The sequence below is a fragment of the Vicugna pacos genome, chromosome 7, assembly GCF_048564905.1.
Source record: "Vicugna pacos chromosome 7, VicPac4, whole genome shotgun sequence".
Classification (NCBI taxonomy): domain Eukaryota; kingdom Metazoa; phylum Chordata; class Mammalia; order Artiodactyla; family Camelidae; genus Vicugna; species Vicugna pacos.
In genome coordinates, this window is record NC_132993.1 from 21,607,825 (window position 1) to 21,631,420 (window position 23,596).

At 48.2% G+C, this 23,596-nt stretch overlaps 1 protein-coding gene across 1 annotated transcript in view; it reads right to left on the bottom strand.

Annotated features, from left to right (window-relative positions):
* The window catches only part of SND1 (staphylococcal nuclease and tudor domain containing 1), a 379,404-nt gene that overhangs the window by 88,179 nt on the left and 267,629 nt on the right, over window positions 1-23,596 (bottom strand). The window contains exon 16 of the mRNA XM_006202257.4: window positions 6,408-6,517. Within this exon, the coding sequence (XP_006202319.1) occupies window positions 6,408-6,517 (110 nt within the window). The remainder of the gene's footprint in view (window positions 1-6,407; window positions 6,518-23,596) is intronic.

Consider the following 23,596-nt stretch of genomic DNA (forward strand, 5'->3'; position numbering starts at 1 on the left):
CCAGCCTCAATATTCCAAAGACTTCCTCCCTGCCCCACAAAGGCTGAGCTTAGAGAACTTTTCCAAAACTGTAAGACAAGAACAGGTCTTCTTCCCGATCTCTAGAATTAGGTCACAGGGAATCAATCAGTTGATTTAATGAGTATCTATCTATTGCATAGCTCCCACACACCAAGCAAAATACAGAGAACACAAAGACAAAAGCATGCTTCTTGTCCTGGAGGAGCTACCAATCTAGTGCAGAAGCCAACACAGACAGATGCCTTCAACATCGTTGGCCAGTACATGACAGATGCATGTATGCACAAGGCGTTTGAGACTGAAGGAAGGTCATCTCTCCCAGCCTGAGAGATCCAGGAAGGGCTTCCTGGAGGAGGAGGTGCATCTTGAAGGACAGGGAAGAACAGAGAGCACAGGAGGGGAATGGTTTATATACTGGGTAGAGACAGTAAGCTAATGTGGGGTAAGGGATGGGAAAAATGGAGTGGAAAGTTATAAATGGAGAATTTTGAGTTCAATAAGGTCCCTTCTGATCACGTACAGGCAATGAAATGAGTAGTGGCGATTTTCGAAGTTGAGAGGTAGTCAAGGATATACATAAACCCAGAAGACTGGTCTTTATCCCACAGGCAACGGGGAGTTTAAGGAAGATTAGTGACAGAGATGTGGATATACATGATCAAACTGAAATGAAGCCAGGTAAGTTAGAGAGGAATCAGGAAGTCAAAAGATCTAAGAAGCCTGACAAGAGGAGAGTAAATACTTCGGGGAGGCATGGTATGAGCAGCCTCCTCAGAGCCCTCCACAGTCTCATGAGCTCCCAGAACCACCCTCAGCAGCAGCTGCCCACTGAGTCAGTGCTGGACCTCCAGGGAGACCCTTTACTAATTCATTCGTTCCAGATACTGAAGGGTTGAGAAATACACAACATGGCTAAAAAGAATGACCACCTTCTAATAGCAAAACTGGCAAAATTCTAGGAGAAAAAGCGCCTGATTGGGAATGCAGACATTTGGGTTTGGGGACTTATTCTACAATAAGCTTTGTGAATAGAGGCAGTTCACTCTGCATCTTAGATTCCAAAACTGTAAAACTGGGGATAATATTTCTCTTATAGGTTTACTGTGAGATTAAAACAAAATACTGTATGTGTGAAAGCACTCTTACACCAGAAAATGCTACATAAAATGAAAGTTTGATCACTATTAAGACAAAGTCTTTACCAGAGCCCCCTTCAAAGAAAATAGCCTTAAATGGAGAATAGATTGAAAGACCACTGGTGGGTGATGAGCTGTCAAGCATGTGTGGGGAGGTGAGAAAAGCCTTAGCCCTCGAATAGCCTTAAGACCTCGTGGGACAGGAGAGCCGCTTAGAAAGCTGGCTGTATGACATCCCCTCTTCCTGGACAGTGGCAGAGATAATCTAGACCAGGGTGTTTCTGTGCAAATAAATGCAACATCGCTGGACAGCTGGCTTGCATTTCCAGTGGGTTATTATTCCCAGCTCAGCGAGGGCTACCGGGGGAATGGCACTGATGGAGCGTTAGGGAGCAGTGGGGGTCCTCCACCCTGAGGGACTTCCCTGGGGTTCGAACTACCCTCATCGCTTTGATCCAGAGATACAACTTGGCCACTATGCCTCCTCCCACGTGTCTCCTGGACAGGGAAGGGGCCCACACAGACAGATGGGAGTGGGAAGGGTGAGGGTACGTGCCGCTGCACTTGTAGGGAAAGACAGAGGGCACGGGGGAAAACACAGATTTAGATCAACAGTGACTGCTTAGACCAATTTCTTTTTCAGACAAGACACAGCACACTTGGTGCTAAAACAAAGGAGAAGGAACTACTTCCCTTCCAACCCCCTCCATAAATATACATCGCTATTGACTGCTAAGTCCATTTTCCTTTGAAACATAAATACTTGTTCTTCAAACCACAACAGTTGCTTGTGATGCTTTTATGCATTTTTGTTTTTAGAAAAGCAGGGGTAGTGGGAGGAAGGGAATCCAGGGCTGTGCCTTGGCCACTGTAGCCTGCAGAATGAGCTCCCCAGGGGGACATCCTCCCTTCTGATGCCAGCAGGAAGAAGGGAAATAGGTCAGGGCAGCAGCCGGAGTTTTCAGCTCGCTGTCCAGCACGAGGACGTCATTTTCCAGGCAGCAGCAGAGGGCAATTTTGGCAATCTCAGAGAGGACAAAGGGGTCATTGAGGAAGGCCTTGTAAATGATCCCCAAATCTCCATACACCCTGCCCCTCACCCCAAGGAACAGCACCTCGAGGCTACAGCCTGGGACTGGGAAGAGGGTTCAGTGGCGGCACTGATCTTTTAATAATACCTTAGGGCCCCCTCTCTGAAAGCGCAGGTTGTCCTAACGGCGCCGTAGGGGCAGCAGCTGGTCAGGGAGCGAGTGCTGGCTAGCTGGCCCTCCGACACGATGGTGTGCAGAGATCCCCAATGTTTTATTCACGGGAAGGGCCTCAAAAAGGAAGAGGGTGGCTTGGGATCACTGGATCACTGTTTTAGACAGGAATGCCAGGGCAGGAAGGAATCACTTACCCAGGACCACATGATAACTGGAGTGTGAAAATCTCGGAGTTTGCACTTTAAAGCCGGTTAGCTAATGCTCTTCCTCACCACTACTTCTGGGAACATGCCAGCAACGGACACAATTCCCCATCTGGGAGATTACAACACATCTTCCTGTCCTTGGCAGGGTGGCAGGGAATTGCCTGAAAAAGGCAGCTGTATGGGGGGTGGGGGTGGGGTGCCTGGAAAAGGGGGCATCACCAAGCACATGCCATCCAATGGGACACAATGATCTCACGTTCTGTGGTCCAGAAGTAACCCAGACTCAAAGGCAGGGGACACGAGGACAGACTCATTTTCAGGGCTGTACCGGGCCATTTAAACCCATCTCGGCAAACCCTGCACAGCAGGGTCAGCAAACATTTTTGATAACAAGACAGTAAATGTTTTAGGCTTTGTGAGCCATATATCCTGTTGTAACTGCTCAACTCTGCAGTTATAACATGAAAGGAGCCATAGACAGTACATGAAAAGGTTAGTGTGGCTGGGTTTCAATAAAGCTTTATTTACAAAAACTGGCAGTCGGGTGGATTTGCCCAATGTGGCTACAAACCAACTGAGTGAGGCTGGGAAGAACTGTTGGAGTCCTCTGTGAGTTCTCTGGTTGCTTTGGCCTTCAAGGTCACAAAGAGAATCAGGTAACAACATGGTGTCTAGCTTACTGTTCTCGCCCTGAAGCTGGCAGCACCACCAGAACACCAAGACCACTGACCTGGAACAGTCCTCCCAGACTCCCGACTCAGGGAAAGGAACAAGAGCCAGCGGGAACCAATGGCTGAGGAGAAGGACCATGGAGCAAGAGGGAGAAAAAGAAGAGAGGCAATGAAAGGTGGCAGGGGAGACACTCAGGAAAATAGGCTGAGTGATGGTCAGAAACGTCAGGTGCTCTGTCCAGACCAGTGTCACTGTAAAACACATCTCCGCAAGCAAGGCTCTCAGGTCTCCAGATCACGGGGCCCATGTGCAATGGGAAGAGTCTCGTGTGAGGCAGTGCAGGCTCCACGTGAGGACGTGGGGTGGAAAGACTACAAGTCTGCCTTCACCCAAAACAGAGAAAGACGCAGGCAGCAATTCCCGCTCCATCTACCCAGAGCTGGGACAATGCACTTCAAAAACAGGGAGTCAGGTTTCTGAGCCAGGTGTCCTGTGCCCCAGCTTTCTGCCTGCTCCCCGGCAGGAGCTGACCTAGGGACAGTGTCCATTATATAGTCCTCTTCAAGTCAGCCTATGGGTTCCTGAGTCCAACTTGAGGGAGATACCTATGGGGGGTCACACAAGGGACCCAGGAGGTGCCGTGAAATCATGAGGTCTGTGTGTTTCTCCTTTTCTGTATGATACAGCAGATTTATAGTCACTGGGAAAAGCAGTTACTGGGAAAGCAACTGGGAAAAAAGGAGGGTAGAGAAATCCTGGTCAAAAATAAGATACCAAAATTTCAAGAGGAGGGATGGGACAGGGTCAGGGACACTCACATCTTCACAACACATGAGGACCTGAGCGCAATCTGATTATCAAGGGAACAGGCACAAGGAAAGAAGACCTGCTCGTCTGCAGCCATCTCAGCAGCGGGCCCGGCCCCAGCAGGGGTCTCTGGCGGCACCCCACACGGAGCCTGCCCTGAAGGTAAGAGCTCCGTGAGGTGGGAGGCTGTGGGCCCACGCGACCACACTGTCCTTTCTCCAAAGGGTGGGAAGGACCTCTGCACCTGAGTACCAGTCCTTAGGGGTAGGGGGAAGAAGGCAACTTCAGGAATGAAAACGAAGGTATGACACGGGTTAAAGGAAGTGAATAAACCTATAACAGAACAAAACCTCTCCATTTCTACACTGTTCAGAAAAGCGTTTTCATACATTACATGAAGGGAAATGCCCAGGAGAATAGGCTGTAACTGGTTCCTAGAGTCAAAATCCCACGTTATCCTTTGTCTAGGCCAGACTCATCCTTCCTCTGGATAAAGACCTTTCAAAACAGTCAGCCTAAGTAATCATATAAGTAGCTAAAAATATGCAGAAAGGTTCTTTATCAAGAGGCCCCAACTTACAGCCACAAGAGATCAGGACACCACAACCAAGAAAGATAAATATGAAGTTTGTATTAGACTAAGGATCTGTAGACTTACTCACACGCCAGGGGCACAGAGAAGATGGGGAAAGTTTTTTCTTTTTCAACAATCAAATATCAGCAAATACACAGACAAAGGTACGGTCATAATAACCATGAGAGAGTAAAAGAGCTTTGGGCCACTCACTCCTTTCAGTGGTCAGCATTCTCTTTAACTCCCTTGCGCTTTTGGAGACCAGCGGGCGATACATATGGTCAGAAAGAAAAGTGGCTGGGGAAACAAGAATTGTACGAGGAAGGGAAAGAGGCTTCAGGAGAAGTGAAACAACAGGGAGAGGACTATGGTGAGAAATCTGAGGCAAAACAGAAATGTGGTTTAGGTTGGAAGTGATGAGGATGTTACTAATGAAGGTCTGAGGCAGCCCAACGACGAGCTTTCCTCCCTCCGCCCAAAGCACGACAGACAGACAAACATCTATTCCTGCTCCCTCTGGATCATGACCTTGAGTGGACTCACCTGCTTTTTCCAACATGAAACCGCTCTGTGGTTCGTTACCCAAAGGATTATTACACAGAGGGAAACTCTAAAATATCTGCCCCTTCAACCTAATTCTTGCGCCACGTCAAAAATTTCAACAGCTACTGACAGACAACGGGAGTGCTTGGATTCTGGAAATACCTCTCCGGCGGGAGGTTATCTTTAACTGTTAACAATTCAACCTAGTTGTGCAGTTACAAAATGTGGGGGTGGAGGGAAGACACCCTGCATGCCAACATAAGGGTTTCCTCTTTACCAGCAAATGCATCTTACCACAAACAAAATACAGGGCAACATGAGACTGATGAGACAATTTGGGGGCTTACGTCCCTCCCCTGACATATTCACTGGCCATTCAGATGAAAATGAGAGATGCTGGAACTCATACCCAGGTATCTGTATCACTCGCCATCCCGAAGACGCCCACACACCTGCTCTCAAGAACCTACAAAGACCCACGAGCGAGATAACCTCTAGGACCCCCATCATCTTTTTCACTTGGTGCGTATTATGATACTGCATAAAAGCTGGCGGTATCCCATGGATTTGATTGTAAAAGAAGTGAGGGAAAAAGGCAGATCTAAAATCCTAAGCCTCAGCCCAGCATGCTCCCCCACTGTTCCTTTTTTGTGCCCACCTAGCAGGATGAGCGACTGGCATACTCCTGGAAAGAAGATGGCTCTGGTGACGAAGGTTGATAAAAATTAGCAGGTAGATGGGCACCATGGCAGCTGAGGAGCCCGACTCCTGCCTGCGAGAGCCAGCCCAACCGGCAGCAACAGAAATACAATTAAATTAAGTCAGAAAACCCGCTACAGAAAATGCAATTACTCAGAGATACAAATAAATGTTCAAAGAAAATTGGCCCCTGACAGGGTTAGTCAAGCTTCCAACTCCAGCTGGAGGCAGGCAGCTCAGGCTAATTCGCCAAGGAGGAGATTGCAGGCTGCAGGCTCTCTGCATCAGGGGCCTGGCTGGGCCGGCCTGGTGTTCACCACGCGTCCCAGGACACCCACAGTGGGGAGCAGCCGGAGGGCGGCAGGCCAGTGAAGCAGGGCTCAAGGAACAGGATGTGGGCAGACACAGAATGGGTCACGGATGTGGGAGGCTGAGCACCGGGGAGAGTGGCAGACTGGTCTCTGACACGGCGGAGAAACATGAGACCAAGTGAGCCCGGGTCCTACCTCCTCCTTATACAAGAAGCAACCGAAAGATGTCCTACCTCTCGCTGTAGCACCAGTTCCTTGGTGAAAAGCGTTGCTTCCTCACTGAACGGCTCTCCCTCCTGCACCAGGCCTGGGAGGTTTCGGGCTCCCCTGGGGCATTCGATGCCTGTGTTGGGAGAAAAGAAATGGTGATGAGAAGGGGCCCACGAGGCCTGGTGTCCAGCAAGGATGACACTTCTAATGAGACAGGCATTAGGTCAGAATGCTGCCCCAAGAGACAGGGCAGTGGTAGCGGTACAAGCAGAGGAGTTTCAGCTCGCCTGAGGTGAGAAACACTAACGTGACCAAAGCAGCAACTACCGAGCGGGGATGTCAGTCACAGCACCTGGGAATTGTTAACAGTTCGGGGAGTTCCAGACAGGTACGTGGGAAACGTGCGCACACATACACCCAAGATGGGCTGAATGCTCATTTTGCACTCCTCGCTGCTGGCAGTCTTAGAGCCTTACCACTTAACCCATCACTTACGTCAATGGCCCTCTCACCAAAATTATACTGATATCCTCCGCCATTCCGCCTCCTAAGAGCCATTCCAGCTGACTCCCAGACATTTCCTCTTTACTATCTGACTTTCACATCCAATTCAAAAGTGTTAACTCAGTGTCATTTTCCTCTTTAAATAAGCTTCCCTCTCTGTCCTCTGGCTATGTGTGGGGCAGCAGTGCCATCAGTTTTTCATTCAGAAGGAGAGACAGAAAAAAACAGAATATTGATCAAGTATGAGACAGACCTGGCTTCACATCCTAACTATCATTTACTAGATTTGTGACCTTGGCCAAGTTACAGAACCATGGAAAGCCTCAGTCATCCTATTGGCAAAATCGGTTTAATATAACTACTTCACACGGCTGTTGGGTGAACTGTGGCAAATTATTATGTAAAATACTTAGAACCATGCCTGACACATGGAAAGGTTCAATCCATTTTAGCTCTCATTATTTTATCAATATTAACATTAACACTCTTAGAAATAACCCACACTCAAAACCTGTCATCTTTTACTCCTCAAACGAGCCTGGGAGATTCCTGAGGACACACTCTCACAGTCCTATGTATCCAAGGACAGTATTTTACACAGTATAGATGCTCACTAACCAAAGCAGATGGCCTTTAAGGTCTTTTTTGATTCAATCATTCATTTTGCAAATATTTATCACTAACAGTGGTCATCTGTGACAGGACACGGAATATGTCACATTTTTATGTCTGAATTAGACTTACAGGTATTTCAAAACAGTCACACTGCAGCTGTAATCATGAAGTAGAAACCTGAACTAGGTTACAGACCTAGAAGACGAAAATGATCAAAATACGGAGGAGCAAGCATTTAGTGCCCATGTCTCTCAGTCACGGCGGGTCTCTCCTGCTGCAATAAGGCATGACTAGAAGGTGACACTGTGCGTTTACAAAGAGCCTCAGATGAAGTTACAAAAGATGCGGCAGGCGGGGCAGCAGGGCGTCTAGGCTACTGCAAATACCTGCTGGGAGTCTCTGGGAGAAGAGGGGCCACCACTGCTGGGACAGAAGGTACATCCCTTATGGAGGAAGCCAGGTGGCTGCTCATGTTTCTGGCCACAGCACCGATTCAAGGTCATAAAGCTCAGAGGAGAGGTAATAGTTTATACTCTGGGTTTTCAGAAGCTCAAGAACAGAGCTTTTTCCCCAAGCCTCCAGGCCTCAAAAAAGGAATACACGACATCAAACAGAACGTTAGACTGGGAGCAGAGCATCAGGAGAGAAACGGCAGGAGGAAAGCAGCCTGAGCTGGTGGCCAGGACCATTCTCCCACCCACAACTCCCCATTCCACAGAGAAGGCCCCACCCACGTGTCACACAGGTAAGATCACCAGGGCTGCCTCACTCCATCCCAGCACCTCAGTGGCAGGCTGTGAGGGAAAAGTGGAACTTATTTTTGAAAAAGACATCAATAAACTCATAGAGCCAAAAAGCCTGAGGTTAACCTTGAAAGGAGTGATAGGAGCTAGAGTGAAAGATAGCCCGTGATTTTTACAATGATAATAGCCAAAAACACTCTTCATTTTATATCTGCAAACTGAGCAGGAATAGAATTGTCAGAAAAAGAAGCCATTGTATTGAACTTTCTGGCCACATAACCATAGATAAAGCACAGTTGCAGAAACACGAATAATGCTAAAACAAGTCACTCTTAGCAGCCATGTGGATAGGACAGAAGTGGGGTGCGGTTGGTGCTGCTGCTGTGAACTAGGGACCAGAACTGGGAGGAGCCTAGGGCCACTCACTGGGACTGGGGGAAAGAGTTTCCACTAAGAGGACAGTCTTCCAAGTTGAGCAGATGTCCCTACTCTATTCCTGCCACTTCCTTGGTATTCTGAAATCCCCAGCAGCCTTCTGTGAATCCTAGGAGACCACCAAGTGACCACACTGAGAAGCATGATGGCCCAGTGAGCCCGGGGAGTTCAACAAGTCAAGCTGAAATGGATTCAGATTCTTTTCCAGGAGCAAGTCCGTTGTGGATGCGCTCCATGTGGATGCAAAGGAAAGGAGAGCCTTTGTCCCCTGCTCCTCTACTTGCCAGGAGCTGGGCTCCAGTTCTCCAAGAGGAGGGAGCTGAAGGAGGAGTTTTCCTGCCCTTTAAATGAAAAAAGTAAACACATCCAAGCCTATCAAGTCCTGTCAGGCAGGCAGGTAAGAGAAAGGAAAGTGAACAGAAAAGTTGCTTGAGAACAGGAGTATTTTCTCTGCTTTTATCATTCACTTCCTTTTCTACAGCACTGACTCTTACGACTCTTTGACCTGTCTCCTCTAAAGTAACCCTTTCCCTGTCAAAACCTGTCTCAATGTCACAACTCAGCTCAGGGGTAAGTATGGCTTGGCTGACACCACTTACTAGGGTAGAGAGGGGTTATATCTTAAAAACAGAGCCAGTAGGAGCAGGTGACAGGTAAGCCCAGGTGTAAGTGCTAGGAGAACCAAGAGGGGAAAGGTGAATATTCACTCAGTATCCTTGACTATGAATCGACATAAGGCCCCAAATCACAAAGCCACTAAGGGGACAATCTCAACTGCAGTGCCAGATGCTGAAGTCACTGAGAAAACATCCTGTTCTGGAGCTGAACAACACTGGACCCAGAGTGGGTCAGAATCACACTGGAGACTAGGTAGGAGGTGCAGGGCTCTGGGGTAACTTGATTACTTGGTGGGTAGGTGAGCAGAGTCAGGAACTACAGGCTGGGGTTTGCATGTAAAGCGGAGGGACCGCTGGCACTGGGCTTGTCACGCAGAAGAGTCCCTGGCACTGGCGGACTGGAGCAGCAGGGGAAATCCTCAATACGAGAGGGCCCTGGGCAAAATACCACGACAGGGACTCAGAAACAGGGTGGACGGGCAAGGCAGAATCTATTATCAGAACAGTGCTCCAAGTTGGGGCCAGGAGAGCAGGAAGGGTTTTTATAATATAGAATATCTGAGTGTTAGAAACTTGATGAGCCAAGCTACTTATACAGATGGATTGTGTAGATGAGTGTTTTTCAAACTTTTAATGTTTATTATGACCCACACACACACTTACATATGGGTATATACACTTAACATGGAATAAAGTTTGCACAGAACAGTGGTGAATCGTGACTACATGTGATACTCCCTGTCTCCCTTCTGCCCTATTTCATTAACGAAAAAAAATCTATGGTAACGACAATGAATTAACTGAAGACCTCTGGTGGGGCAAAGCCCACTGCTTGGAGAACACTGGTGCAGACTGAAGTGTAAAGACAGAGGCTTGGGGCGATGGGTGGGGGGAGGGCCCCTGATGGCCCTCTTGGAGAGTTCAATGTTTTCAGACTGAAATAGGTGAAGGACGAGCCATTAGCAAGGAGAGTCCCATTGCGTCCTCTTTTCCTAAGAGCCTGGTTAGTAAGGAAACCCAGTTCGCGGTGCCCCCTGACTCCCATGACCGCTGCTGGCACTGGGCTGGTGTCCCAGGGGCGGGGGGGGGGGGGCACTTTGTGACCAACAATGATGGATTTACAAAAGAAAAAGTTGAAGAAAATGGATCAAGGGGAAGAAAATTGGGTTCTCTGAAAGTAAACTGGGGGCTGCAGTTGCCAGGCTAGGCAGGCCCACAGGCAGCAAAGAAGAATCCCAGGAAGGTGAACATGATGTGAGCTGCCACTGGGCTTCCAGAAGCCCTTCGCAGCCAGGCGGGGAAGACTCCACCATTCTGGATTGTGCATATTACCACTAATCGCTGCCTTCTGATAATACACAGGCGCGCGCTGCCTGCTGATAAGGACAGGTTAGGCGCGCTGTGCTTCCAACATACAGGTGCAGGTCAACTGCCAGGCTTACCTGACACTGACAAGCCATTCACAGATGAAAAGAATTTTAGAAAACAAAACAACAACGAAAACGCCCAAACCCATATCCTTGAACATTTCCTTCCCTATTATTTGGGGGAGGGAGAGGAGAGTGCCAGAATGGAGAGGCCCTGTGGGGGCCTCTCAGCTGACTTGGCCACGGGCAGACACAGAAAAGGCAGGCAAGACACACCCCCCCCCATCTGCTCCATAGGCCCTGGGACCTCTTACAAGCCCTACAAGACCGACCTGGCTACGTAAAACCCATTGTTTTTCACATCTTTTCTATGCTTCCTGGGATATGATGGTTGGTCAAGACTATTAGACACAAAAAAGATAATTTTCCTGGTTTCGTATGGTTTAGAAAGAGAAAATCCGTCACTACTTACAACCATTTCTGGTTTCTACTCAGCCACTGACAAAGCATAAAACCCTTCCAGGCCCCGAGGTCTGTCTGTCTATAAAATGAGGGAGCTCCCCAGCCTCTCCTGGCCATAAAAACCCTTCAATCTGGGTTATGCCCCTTTGAGATTCCCCATCCAAGGCTTGACTCCTGGAGTGCAGGCTTCCTCCTTTCAAATGTAAAATGCTGGGCTATCAGAGCATTCTGTTACAAAGAAATTACACATTTAGAGACACTGACTAACTAGGTCAATTAACGGCAACGCTTTGGTCAGTCAGCTCTGGAACAAGAAGTACAAATTCTTCTCAATGATACGATAATGTCTGTATAAGAGATTCTATTGATGGCTATGTAACAGAGTCATGTATCTCTGAATATTTTACGCTGTATGCTGACTTTTATGATAATTAAGCCTCTGGGCTTGGACCGCGACTGCTTTCTCCTTTCCTGGGAGTGAAAGGAGAGTGTGGCAAACCTGTCTTGGCCAGAAGTGACAGCTTCCCAATGGCACTGAGTCCAGCAAACAAGAGACCAGGCATTAGCTGCAGGAAACACAACTCTAGTAGAGACAGTTAACCACTTGGAAGGATTAGCTGATGGTGCTCATTGCTTGTCCACTGTGTGCTTGTTACTGCATCAGACATTCGTGAGGGGCAGCAGAGCAGGCATGCAGACCTCACCTTTGCCTTCCGGTACTCAGGATACTTGAAAATACCACAGTTCCCTTGGTAGACCTTCCTTCCCTCCCTCCATTTCACAAATACGTCTCAGTGCCTAGTCCGGGCTAGACACAGTGTTGGAAGGTGAAAACTCAATCATGAAAAAGACAGACTGCTAATGATTAGCATGACAACATTAGTTTCCTCTGCCATTGTGTAAAGCATGCTACGGGGAGTGAATTTACCATTCAGCCTGTAGGGTGCAGGATGCTAAGAAGTAACATGTGAGAACTGGGTTCTGTCAGGAGGATGCATCAGTGTCTAGGAGACGGTTGGTAGGATGCACGGGACAAGTCAATCACGGGGCTCACCACTGCCACGTCCCTTGCTAAGGGTCAGCCTCAGGCAGCTATGTTTTCCAGCACGTGACCCTGCCTTCTGTCCTCTCCTCTCACCACAAGTTGGAGATGGAGGTCAGAGCAGACGGTGAGAAATCAGGGAGGGAGGGAAGGCGGGTGGAGCTACTGCTGCACTGGATTCAAGGGCGGCCATTTATAGTCAGGCTGGCAGTGGGAGAAAAGCTCTATCTAAAGAGATATGAATCGTAACAGGTGAGAAAGATTCCTTCTGGGCTCTGGACTGGGCAGTGTGCACATTAGCCCATCCGGAGCAGGGGGAGGGAGGGGAGTACGCTGCGTCATCATTGGAGAGCTAACACTGGAGATCTCCCAGGATGTCCTCAGAACCAACTCCAACCCACTATCACCCTCCGGGTTCCAGGACCTGTGGGATCTGACCTCGCCTTGGATCCTGTTTAAGAGTTTCAAGGATGTTCCCATAAATCTGTTCTCTCCCCTCACTGCCACCACAAGCGAGCCTATGTGAGAATTCAGTATTTCCAACCCAAATAAAACTAAAAATTGTTTCTTAGGGTGAGTACTGTGTCTTCCTCAGATTTTATTTTTAGCATCCAAACACTGCTTAGCACACCGTGGCATTGTAGAGCCTCAGTAAATATGTTGGATGAACATTTGTGAGAAGTACTTCTGGAAAGGTGGGGTAGGGTGTAGCTCAGTGGTCGAGTGTGTGCTCAGCATGTACGAGGTCGTAGGTTCAATTTCTAGTACCTCCATTAAAAGATAACAAAACATAAAAATAAATATGTATTCCACCCCCCCAAAGGCATTAAAAAATACTTCCGGAAGGAAGTATATACACAGACAGAAATGGCTTATGAATGGCCAGGGCTGTAGACCTTATGCAAATACCAAGAGAGGGGCTGACAGAATCCCTCACTACAGGCATCCCACATCCCCATGGTGACATTGTACTTCAATGATGAAAAAGCAAGCACAGCTACACCCCTTGGCCCACCGGTCTTTGCACACGTGGGCAATGCAGTTTATACACAGAGAACAAGTGGGCAGCACCGACCAGCAATGTCAGTGAGACCTGAGGCTGGAGCACCGCAATCATGTTGTTTTCAATACGGCAAACGGGGAAATAATTCCCACTCGTGACCCCATGCTCAGCTCCAGGAAGCCATGCGGCCATATGGAAGTGCAGAAAGCCGCAGCTCACTTAGAGAGAGTGGCAGAAAATGACTCAGGGGCGGGGAGGCCTGCCTTGAAAGGAAAGATAAAAGGTGCTAAATCTGTACAGCTCGGCTAAGTGGTGACTAAGAGGGTGACATGATAACAATCTGCAAATATTTGAAAGGTGTAAACACAAAAAGGAGGGAAAACACTTAGTCTGAAAATAGGGGGTGTAATTATTAGGGGAAAGAAAATCTGGATGAAGTATCGGAAAAACTTAGTGTGGAGATGACTATGGGGTTATAAATAAGTTTCCCAATGGCAATGAAAAGGCAGTTATTCGATCCTAAAGCTGGAAGGTGGCCACGAAGCCCACCCCTCTGCTTCCATGAAAGGAGCCCAGACCAGGGAACTGTGATTTTTTTTTTTCCCTATATTTAGGGAAAGACTTCTTAAATAATATTCAACTCAAAATCCCTCTGCTTTAAATACCGCTCCCTGAAAGTTTAACACAATTTTTCATCAAACCACAGAGAAGACAAAATGGCAGTTCTGGTGGGGCTTTCAGAACAAAAACAGGCTTTATCTGCCAGCATGTGGCACGTGCCTGGCTAGCAGGCACAGTGGAGCTAAGCAGGGCCAAGGGACAGAGAGCTGGGAAAGGGACAGTGTAAGTTTCCAACATAAGAAACCAGGGCCACCTCTCCCTTCTTTCCATTTATACAGTTCCCTGGAGTAAACGTCAAGGACAAGGCAAGGGACAGAAGGAACTCCAAAATAAGCTTCCTGTCACACTGACTGCTCTCCAATACCTTTGCTTGAGTTCCTGCTGCTGCAGCTGGCCAATTTATAATTCACAGACTCCCAGCAGACATTTTTACCCCCAGATTCAATTAGTTTCATTTCTATACTTTCCCCTGCCATCCTTCTCCCCAACGAGAAACAAAACAAAATCTTAAAAACCCCACTTCACAAAGACAGCAAGACATTTAACTCTGCATATAGCCCAAGAAAAGTTAACACTCTCTCACTACTCTACTCTTGCCCTAAGCAGCAAGAACACCACCCAGGACTCAAGCTTTGGCACAACACGCAGAGGCAGACAGGAACGTGGTTATCGCCTGGCTCTACACGCAAAGCCCAACCACTTCGCGCTGCTGGATCTCAGAAATGTGACACACCTCGTGTACGAAAAGCTTGCTCCTGGTCCTCTCTCGTAAGCTTTAAAGCTGAATCACCTGGAGATCTTAAGCTGCAAATGTTGTCAATGAATCAGTTAACAACTAAGAACTGCAAACTGTCCCACTTAGGACCAGCTGGTCCTTCATTTTCATGTCCCCCAAATGGCCCAGAGAGCAAGGCAAATGGCAGACCAGTTGGTTCCTAAGAGTTATGAGTTCTATACAGTATAAGGCCTCAATTTGTATTAAAAGGGTCAGAAGTAAAACAAGGATTTTGTACTGCCTCAAATTCTTTACTCTCTCCCTTGTTCTCTAAACTGTTATTTTGTTACCTCAGGGGAGGTAGCATCTTCTGGGCCAATTTTGGAACATGTCACTGCTAAGGCTCTTTCAGTGATGAGAATAAAGGGATAAAAGAAGGAAGGAAGGAATCGTAATTAAAGGGATCAAACTCTTCAGGTAACTGTAGTCAGGGAGTCGGAACTGGGCAAGAGCCGAGACCGAAGCTGTTTTTACTTCATAGTTCCAATTGTATAGGGGAGACTTTTATTAGGTTGCTCTGATTTGGTCATGTGTGCATCAAATACGGAAAGACCAGAGGCTGAAGTTAATTGGGAACAGGAGCAGTAAGATCCCAGTCCTCACAATGTGACGGGGACTGCGGCTCCCTTTGATGAAAGACAGCGTCTAGAGAAGGGAGGTCCGGTGCTTGGCTTCGAACACGACTTCAGTGTCTTGGGTACAAGCACAACAGGAGAGGGGTGACGTCTCAAGTCTCATCTCCAGTTGTTAGGGGGTCAATGGTGGACCCCCATGCAGTTATTTGAGGTAAGGGGTACGCTGGTTCTCTCATAGTATCTGGCCAACAGTAAGTAACCGCTAAACAAACGCCAGAGAGGAGAAAACCTAGCAAAAACAGATGCAGCAAATGTAATAGCAACGTCCTCCTATTCCTGGTTCCTGAATGCATTCTAGTTAACACTTCATGCACTCACAGAGAAATCGAGTTACTCTTCTTTCTGGGGCTTTAAGGCGAGTGAGTGTTAAACATTCAATCACTGACTGCCTTCCAAGGAGGAGACAAGGAAGGGATGGCTGAGAGACCTTATGTGGGATTTCTTGCTCTCAGTCTGGCCAGCCAGGCAGTGCGCAGAAGTGGCTTCACCAAACTTGATTTATTACTGGCTTTAGACACCAAAGAGTCATTTCCCAAAGGGAGAAAAGCTTTTTCAGGTGGAGCTGGTGCAGCAGAAAACAATCGGGCTAGCGTCAGAATAACCACATGATTCTCCACATTTCAGACCAAGATCTGAAAACAATGATTTTTAAAGGGAGGGAAAGACTCACCGACGAGGCTGTTCCCTTCCTGTGGCCTCCCCAGCACATGGCCGTCAACAAGCCAGCCAGGCTTTCCGGGGCGGGGCGGGGGGGGGGGGTTGGTTTGTGTGGGGGAGGGGGTGACAGCAGGCTGTCTGCTTCTCATTACACATGTTCATTGTGGGGTTTGCTACAAGCAGCAGATGCGACAATACCACCACCAACCAGGAGCAGAATGAAACAACTGCGCCCTCTAAAACTCTTTCCCACTGGGTTTCTCCTAATTACCCGCATCAAAACCATAATCTCATAACCCCATTGCACGGAAAGCAAAGCATCTGAGGTCAAGAGCTAAGGCCACAACGGTCTTTCCAATGACAAGAAAGCCACATGGCTCGAGCTTTTACGTAACACTGTGGTGCCATGGAGACGGCGCCTCACCAGCGCAAACCCATGTCTGAGCAGCGAGGGGGAGTTGGTTTCTATGAGAACCTCAACTTTTGCTTCTTCTGACTTATTTTAAATGTATAACTTTATCTTTGACTCCAACAGAACTTAGATTTGGAAGATAAATGTCACTTTTGGTACCAAAGAATTCCAAACTTGGCCTTTTAAACTCCATGTTCAAGGACACAGAGAAAATACGAGTCTACCGCCCAGGCTGGCAGAGAAGAGCTCCTGAGTAAGGAGAGAGCCATGGGAAACACGCACGTGGATCCTGCAGGTAGCAGCTTCCAGAAGGTATTCTGCCACACACCTGGCAGCCAAATGGAAAAGCTTCCCACTCACATAAATTTAGAGTGACTTTTTCTAAACCAAGCTGTGTTGTGATCTGAACAAAATGGTTCTGAGGTATGGGGCGTACACTTCCAAACCACTGCCTTTCTTGAGCTTTCCACTCACAGAAAATTTCTCTGAGCTTCTCCTCTGGAGGCAAGTGAACTCCCAAGGCCCAGAGATTAGTATGCTCAGCTAGTGGAACTGAAGAAGAAAAAACCAGCTAGTGTTAGGAATACTAAGACCCCCGGAGCAAGGAGAATGAGTAAGAATCTGAGAGCTGAGCAGCTCTTAGGAAGAGCCCTCTACCTCACTAACTTTATGCTTAAAGGAATAAATGAAAACGAGCCAAAAAAGAGAGGACTTCTGAAAAGTCAAGGTTCCACAAGAGCACAGGCTGATCTTGGACATATAAATACATCCAATCCTGACGATGCAGCTTGACTCCTGGGCTGTGGGTGAGGACCAGCATCATTCTGTTTTGGTCAGCATCATGTAAGGGGGTCAGGAGACAACTTCCTGTGGACATCCAGCCCGCCGCCTGTTTCCGTACAACCTGTGAGCTAAGAATGGCTTTTATGTTTTTGAATGGCTGGAAAAGAAATATTTTGTGACATGTAAAAAACTATGAATTTCAAATTTCAGCGTCTATTTACTATCTGGCCCTTGATAGAAAAAGGTTGCCGACTCTTGCTCTAAAGCACGTTGTACGTTGGTTAAAAAAAAATCCAGGCAAGGCAGAGGTCAACCTCCCCGCACTAGAACATGAGTACAGCTGACAGCACGAGAATACCCTAAATGATAATAATAAAGGTACTAGAAAAGCGCTCGGTCATGCAACCGAGGAGGTAAAAAGAAAGCAAACCCATGTGGCTCGGGAAACGGAGGCAGCTGACGTCAAGCACAGGAGTGCCCCCCACGCTTGCTCTCCTGTACCCCATTTTAGGAATGTCTCCTCTCCTGGACTTGCAATCTCTCCCCTTTATTTCCACAGACCCTATTCAAACCTTGAACTTACCAGAGCTGCCACTGTTCCTTACCATAACTGCTTCTTTCCACTTCATGACAATATACTTTCACTATCACACTTTTCGCTCCTACAGTTTTGTACTCAGACTCCTCTTTCTACTCTACTCAGAGGAGAAATCTCCTCACTGACAAATCTCACTCATCACCTCTCCTCAGTAGGAGTCCTGCTAGATCTCTGTATGCCATTGACACCGTGTACCAGCAGGCGGTGAAATCCTTCCCTCCCTTTGCTTCTCTCTGCTGGGCTGCTCCCTCTCTGGGCTGCTGCTGTTGGCTCCTGCTGTTGCCCTCAGTTATGTCATGGGCCCCTTTCTTTTCACTCTGCACTGTCTCTTGGAAAGCCCATCCATTTTCACGTTCTCCATCACTGTGATCATGCAGAACCCACGGACGTATAACCTTGAACTGTCCTCTACACTCTAGATCCAATCTCCAAGTGTCTGACAGACATCTCCCCTTGATTATCCTGCCCATACCTCAAACTCAAGTCTAAAACTAAACTCATCTTTCTCTTGCTAAATCTTCACTTCTCCCCCCAACCCCTATTCTGATTTCAGCACTAGCCACCCCCCAGTCTAAACATCTCACTTATCCTGGATTTGTCCCTAGTTTATCCTCATAACCTACTGATGGCTACATCTTACTGATTCCATTAATATCGGCTCCCTAGTTGTTTGTATAATCCATCAAATCCTTTCCATCTTCAGCATAACTCTGCTTATTGAGGCTCCTGTCACTTCTGGCCAAGAATCTTCTGATCTACCTGCTTGCCCTCCATTTTCCCCTATAGTGATTCTTCCTGCCTGATTAATTTTCCTAAAGTACAATGTTCTGCTGAAAACCCTTCAGTGGCTTCCAATGGTTTACCACATAAAATCAGAACTCCACAACCTGACATTCCAGGTCTTCTAAAATTTGGTCCAGTTCCTGGGGACCACATAAAACATCCATTACCCACTTGACAGCCCTTCAAATATTTGAAGACAGTACAACATCTATTTCCTCTCATCCTCATGTCTTATTTTCTCCAGACTAAACAACCCCAGGTCCTCATAAGACATGTGTTTTGATTTCCTACCAGTCTACTGTTTTTCTTCTTTAAACCCAGATAATAGAAAGGGCATCTTCCAGTAGGAAATCCCTTTCTAGCTGATTTAATTAAATAGTCTGATGGGATGTGGGGCTCGCTTGATAGAGAGCAATCCTCACATGCTGTTGAGAGCCGCCTTCGGAGGTGAAGTTCGCTGCCTGGGTTGGATTAACTGGGGCAGGGCACGGAGAGCGCGTGTACCAGCCCCTCTCCCTGTGACCGGCAGAATTAGACTTTTCCTCCAGGCAGGACGCTGCAGCAGGAGACAGCTCCATTAGTGCAGGAGGAATCCCCGGGATGCGGGAGGCCTGGGGGACTGTGGGGAGAGGCGGAGCCGTCCTGTGGAAGGCGGCTGCCTCCATGGCCCGGGCTCCGGCCCACTTCCATTCTGTCTCGCAGCAGCCCCAGGCACCATGGAGACCCCGGCGGGGTTGTGACCAGCAGTCTATTCATTTCCTGCTGTCACTCACCGGGCTCTCGGGGATAAAAAGGAACAGCAAATCCAAACCACTGCCTAGAATCCACTTTGCAGAATTCAGGCAAAGATTGTTCTATTGAAGTGAATATTTTCCCTGTTTGGAGACCTGAGGGGAAGAAAAGGACTGCTGCATCCTTTGCCTTCCACTGATGCAGCACTGCGCAAACCATCCCAGTCATCACTGCGGCCAGTGGGACAGTGAAAGCACAGCTGACACTTAACTGAGGCTTTTTAGCTCCTGTCACAGTGTGGCAACAGGGCACCAAAGCACCAGGATTTGAACTGTGATGCTGGAGACAAAGCTTCTGTTGAAAAGCAGGAGAGAAGGGAGGACAGCGAGGGAGAAAATCAGGGACCTGACAGACAAGCGGCCTGATTCTCTGCAGCCGAATGGGAGGTACTAACCTGTCTCATCAGGCTGAGCCTGTCTTCAAGGGAGGGGGAAGCTGCTGCAGTGGGCTTATTACTCACAGCTGAAGGGCAGCACGAGGCGCAAGCCCTCCCGGACGAGAAGCCTGCCCCAAATCATGATTTCTAATAAGGGCGCGACTGGTGAGGATGGGGCCAGGGTGTGTTTAGGGAGTAGGGGATGACCCATTTCCACACACGGCTTGCAGCCAAGCACGCTGCCCAGTGATGATTCCGGGTGTTGTGACAACCAAGGGGCATGTGTGTGTATGCGTGTGTGCGTGCTCACACTTGTATGTGCTCACTCATTTGAGGAAAGAGGGTGGGAAGAGGGGAGGAAAGGGGGAGAACAGAGGAAGGAGGCGCCGAGGAAACCGCAGTGGTCGTAACGACCCAGACCAGAGCCTGACAGCTGGAGGGAGAGGGTCACCAGGGCTGCACCCACCTACCGATGGGCACAAACACACTCGGTGTGAGGTCCTGAAGTGGCAGAGGCCACAGACAGGAACACATGGACTCCTCGGTAGAGCACACCTGAGAATCAAGGTTCGTTCCAGGGAAAAGGAGAGCAGTCACCCCTTCTTCCGCCTCACGCCCTTCGCATCTCTTCCCAAGCCCTAGGCTGCGGGCAGGTTCCCTTTCATCATTCTGAGAACTTCAGAAGATGCTTCGTTTGTGCCTTTTCTTCTGTTCCATGTTTACACTCCACCATATCCCAGCCCCACTCCCCATCAGGCCAGCCCTGTCCAGTACCACAATCAGAAAGACACGCCAGCAGCGGAAGCCTTCAAGACCATGGACAGCGGCTCCTCAGGAGTGTAAGTGGCGGGGAGCAATCTCTCTCTCTCTCTCTGTCTCTCTGTCTGTCTGTCTGTCTGTCTCTCTCTCTCTCGCGTGCGTGCGCACAAGCAAGGGCAGTGCTTATCCTCCACGCCCTCCTATCACAGCCAGAGCTGGGATCTATGAGGCTTCTTACAAGGCACCGAAATTTCAAATAAATGCCAGGGGGCACGTCCTTGTAGGGAATCTGGAGGGCTCTGAAAAATCCATATACCATATGTAGTTGCCTGTTTTATGTAACAATATGTTTTTCTGTTTCCGCTGCTTTTGTCATTTAAAATGACTGTTCTCTGGACAGCTGTGGGCAGGGTTCTTTCCTTCTGGGCCCTCCATCAAGTCTAGTAAATTCCTACAAGTCCTCCCGCCAAGATGGATCCCTCGGGGTCAGAAGGCAATTAGATGTCCGGACGCAAGGAACTCTCTGGCTACACAACCATGGGCCCAAAGGGAAAAGGGAAGGAGGTCTTTTCCATCTCAGCCAGCCATCCGAGGGAGACATCAGCTCCTGAATGGCAAAGAGGACAGCTGTTGGTGAGAGGGTGGGGGAGCGAGGAGGCAAATTTCACAGCATAACAGCCAAGAGAAAAACAAAAAACAAGAGAAGTGTTTCATGTGAAGGCTGTCTCCCCTAATGTCACTAAAGTGGAAAACTCTATATTCTGCAATTCACTCACCCTTAGACAGCTGTTCATGCTCAAGTCAGGAGATAGATGAATGCTCTGGAAGTGGGTGGGGGGATTTCTCCTGAGCAGCCTGGATCTCAAGGAGCCCAACCAATAAATGATGTATGTGGGGACCACAAAAGGGGCTCCCTTCCCTAGCTCTTAGAAGGCCAATTCCCTTCCTGTACAGCCAACAAGGACATAGCTAAACTGCTACTGCAGTGTGACCCAGGCCAACCTCACAGAAGGAAACCAGCACGGTCACTTCCAGCCCTCAGGGCAGACAGGATCAAAGGAGTACGTTTGGGAGAACCCAAACCACTGAAGACACCTTGAATGGACCAGGAGAACTGGCATTTACAATCTGACAGGACCCTCAGGTTCCTGTTTCCTTGTTACCAATGTTCTGGCTGAGGCTCTGTAATGCATTAATCTTTGTAGATGAGTGATGCGGTTTAAAATACTGCAGAGTTTGGCTGCCGTTCCCTCCCGTGGGGTCTCAAAATAACTCCACACAAATCATTTCTGCTAAACACTCACTCAGGCAGCTCGTCCCCGCCGGAACACACACATCTTATGTAACTGAAGGAGCCACCTTGCCTGCTGGGAGAGGAAGGCGTTCCCAGAGGGCGGCGCTGCCTGCTGCCCGCCAGGCTCTGCACCCATCCCCGCTCCCGGCCCACGGGTGGGCACACAGCCTGGCGACCGTGCCCAAGCTCCTTCGGCCAAAGAGACCCGAGACTCAGGTGGTCACTACAGGGAAGGTCATCCGAGTCAGGGCTGCCTAAGAAAGAAGGGCCGCCTGGACATTCAGTGAGCATTTAGTGAGCTGAAACAGACTCTGCTAGATTCTGGAAAGCAATGAGGAGGTGAAAGCACATGGCGCCTCTCCTTGGAGGACGCACACAGTTCAGTGGGGATGACAGGCGCATACACAGACTAACACAACATACAGGAGGGGGAGAGGCGCTACCGCACACCTCTCCTTAAGCACTCTGAAGCCTCCTCCCAAATCTAAGGAGTGTGCCACACACGCTGACCTTGGCTTGGTGTCTCCGTAAACCCTCTGTCCTGCCCGCCCCTCCCCATTAATCCAAGTCTCAGCTCTCAGAAGCTCTCCTCCTGACCGCTCCTTAACCTCGCGGTTTCACAGCTGCTTCCTCCTCCAAACCACACTCCTAGGCAATCCCACTCACTCTTCGTGCTTTACATCCCATTATAAACTGGTGACTCTCAAAGTTTTCATCTTTGAGATGAAACCAACCTTTCTGCTGAATTCAGCTGGAACTGCAAAAATCCATAGGCATCTAACATTCAAGGTCTTAAAAGCGACCCAATAACCTTCTCCTTGCAAATGTTCTATTATTTATCAGCTAGAAAAGTGAACTGTCTTCTCCCCATCCTCTGTTATCAAATAGCCAACAACATTGTAGACGAGAGCCCTCCTAAACAGACTCGTTCTTTCCTCTTCATTCCCACTCTGGAGCCTAGTTTAGGCTTCCTCCTATCCAAGCTTCCTGACTTCAGTTTGGATCCTCCCCATCTGGTCTTCGTAGTGTTGTAAAAGTAATTTTTTGAAAAATAGATAATGCAACAAAAAAGGAGGGACTTCCACAGTATCTAACCACACAGATAAATCTCAGACAAAAGCTGGGTAAGATAAAGTTGGGTAAAACAAGATTATGATTCCAGGCATGGAGTCCAAGACAGGCAAAGCTAATCTATGGCCACAGAAGTCAAAATATGGGTTATCTTCAAGGGGCAGGCCACAAAGAAGCCTGCTGGGATGCTAGAAATATTCTATTATCTTGATGTGGGTAGTGGTAACTTGGAGCTATATGTGTATTTTTATAGCCATATAAAAATTAATCAAGCTGTATATTTAAGATGTATGTATTTTACTATGTTAACAGTCATACGTAAATTTTAGAAAAATGACATAACGTGTAACTCATCATTCATTGCTTCCTGTTACCAATCTTGGGAGTTCCTAACCTGGGGGAGGTGGGGCATGGGGCAGTGTTAAGGACGGGCCAGTGGAACTGAATGAAATCTTTGTGTGGACACGTGTTCTCTGAAGAGAAAACTGATAGCCCTCTTCAGATTCCTCTTTCACTAAGAATGCCCGTGACTCAAAGTCATCATAAACTTCTCCATGAGGTAAAATCTACACAGCCTTGCAGACCCAGGGCCCCTCAAAGACTGAGGAATCTGCCTTTCCAAACTAATCTGTAACCACTGTCGCTCTTACAGGAGACATAATATCCATATGAAACTACCTGCCATTTTGAGTAACAATGTTTTGTTTTGTTTTTACAAGCTCCCTCCTACCCACCACCCACTTTCTTGGCTTCCACCCTTTTTCTCATCGCCGTATCTGGCATTTTCTGGAGAGAAGGCCTACAGTTTTCTCAGATGTAGAAAAAGGCTGGTGTTCACCCTCATGAGCAAAGAAACTGAGCTACAGGG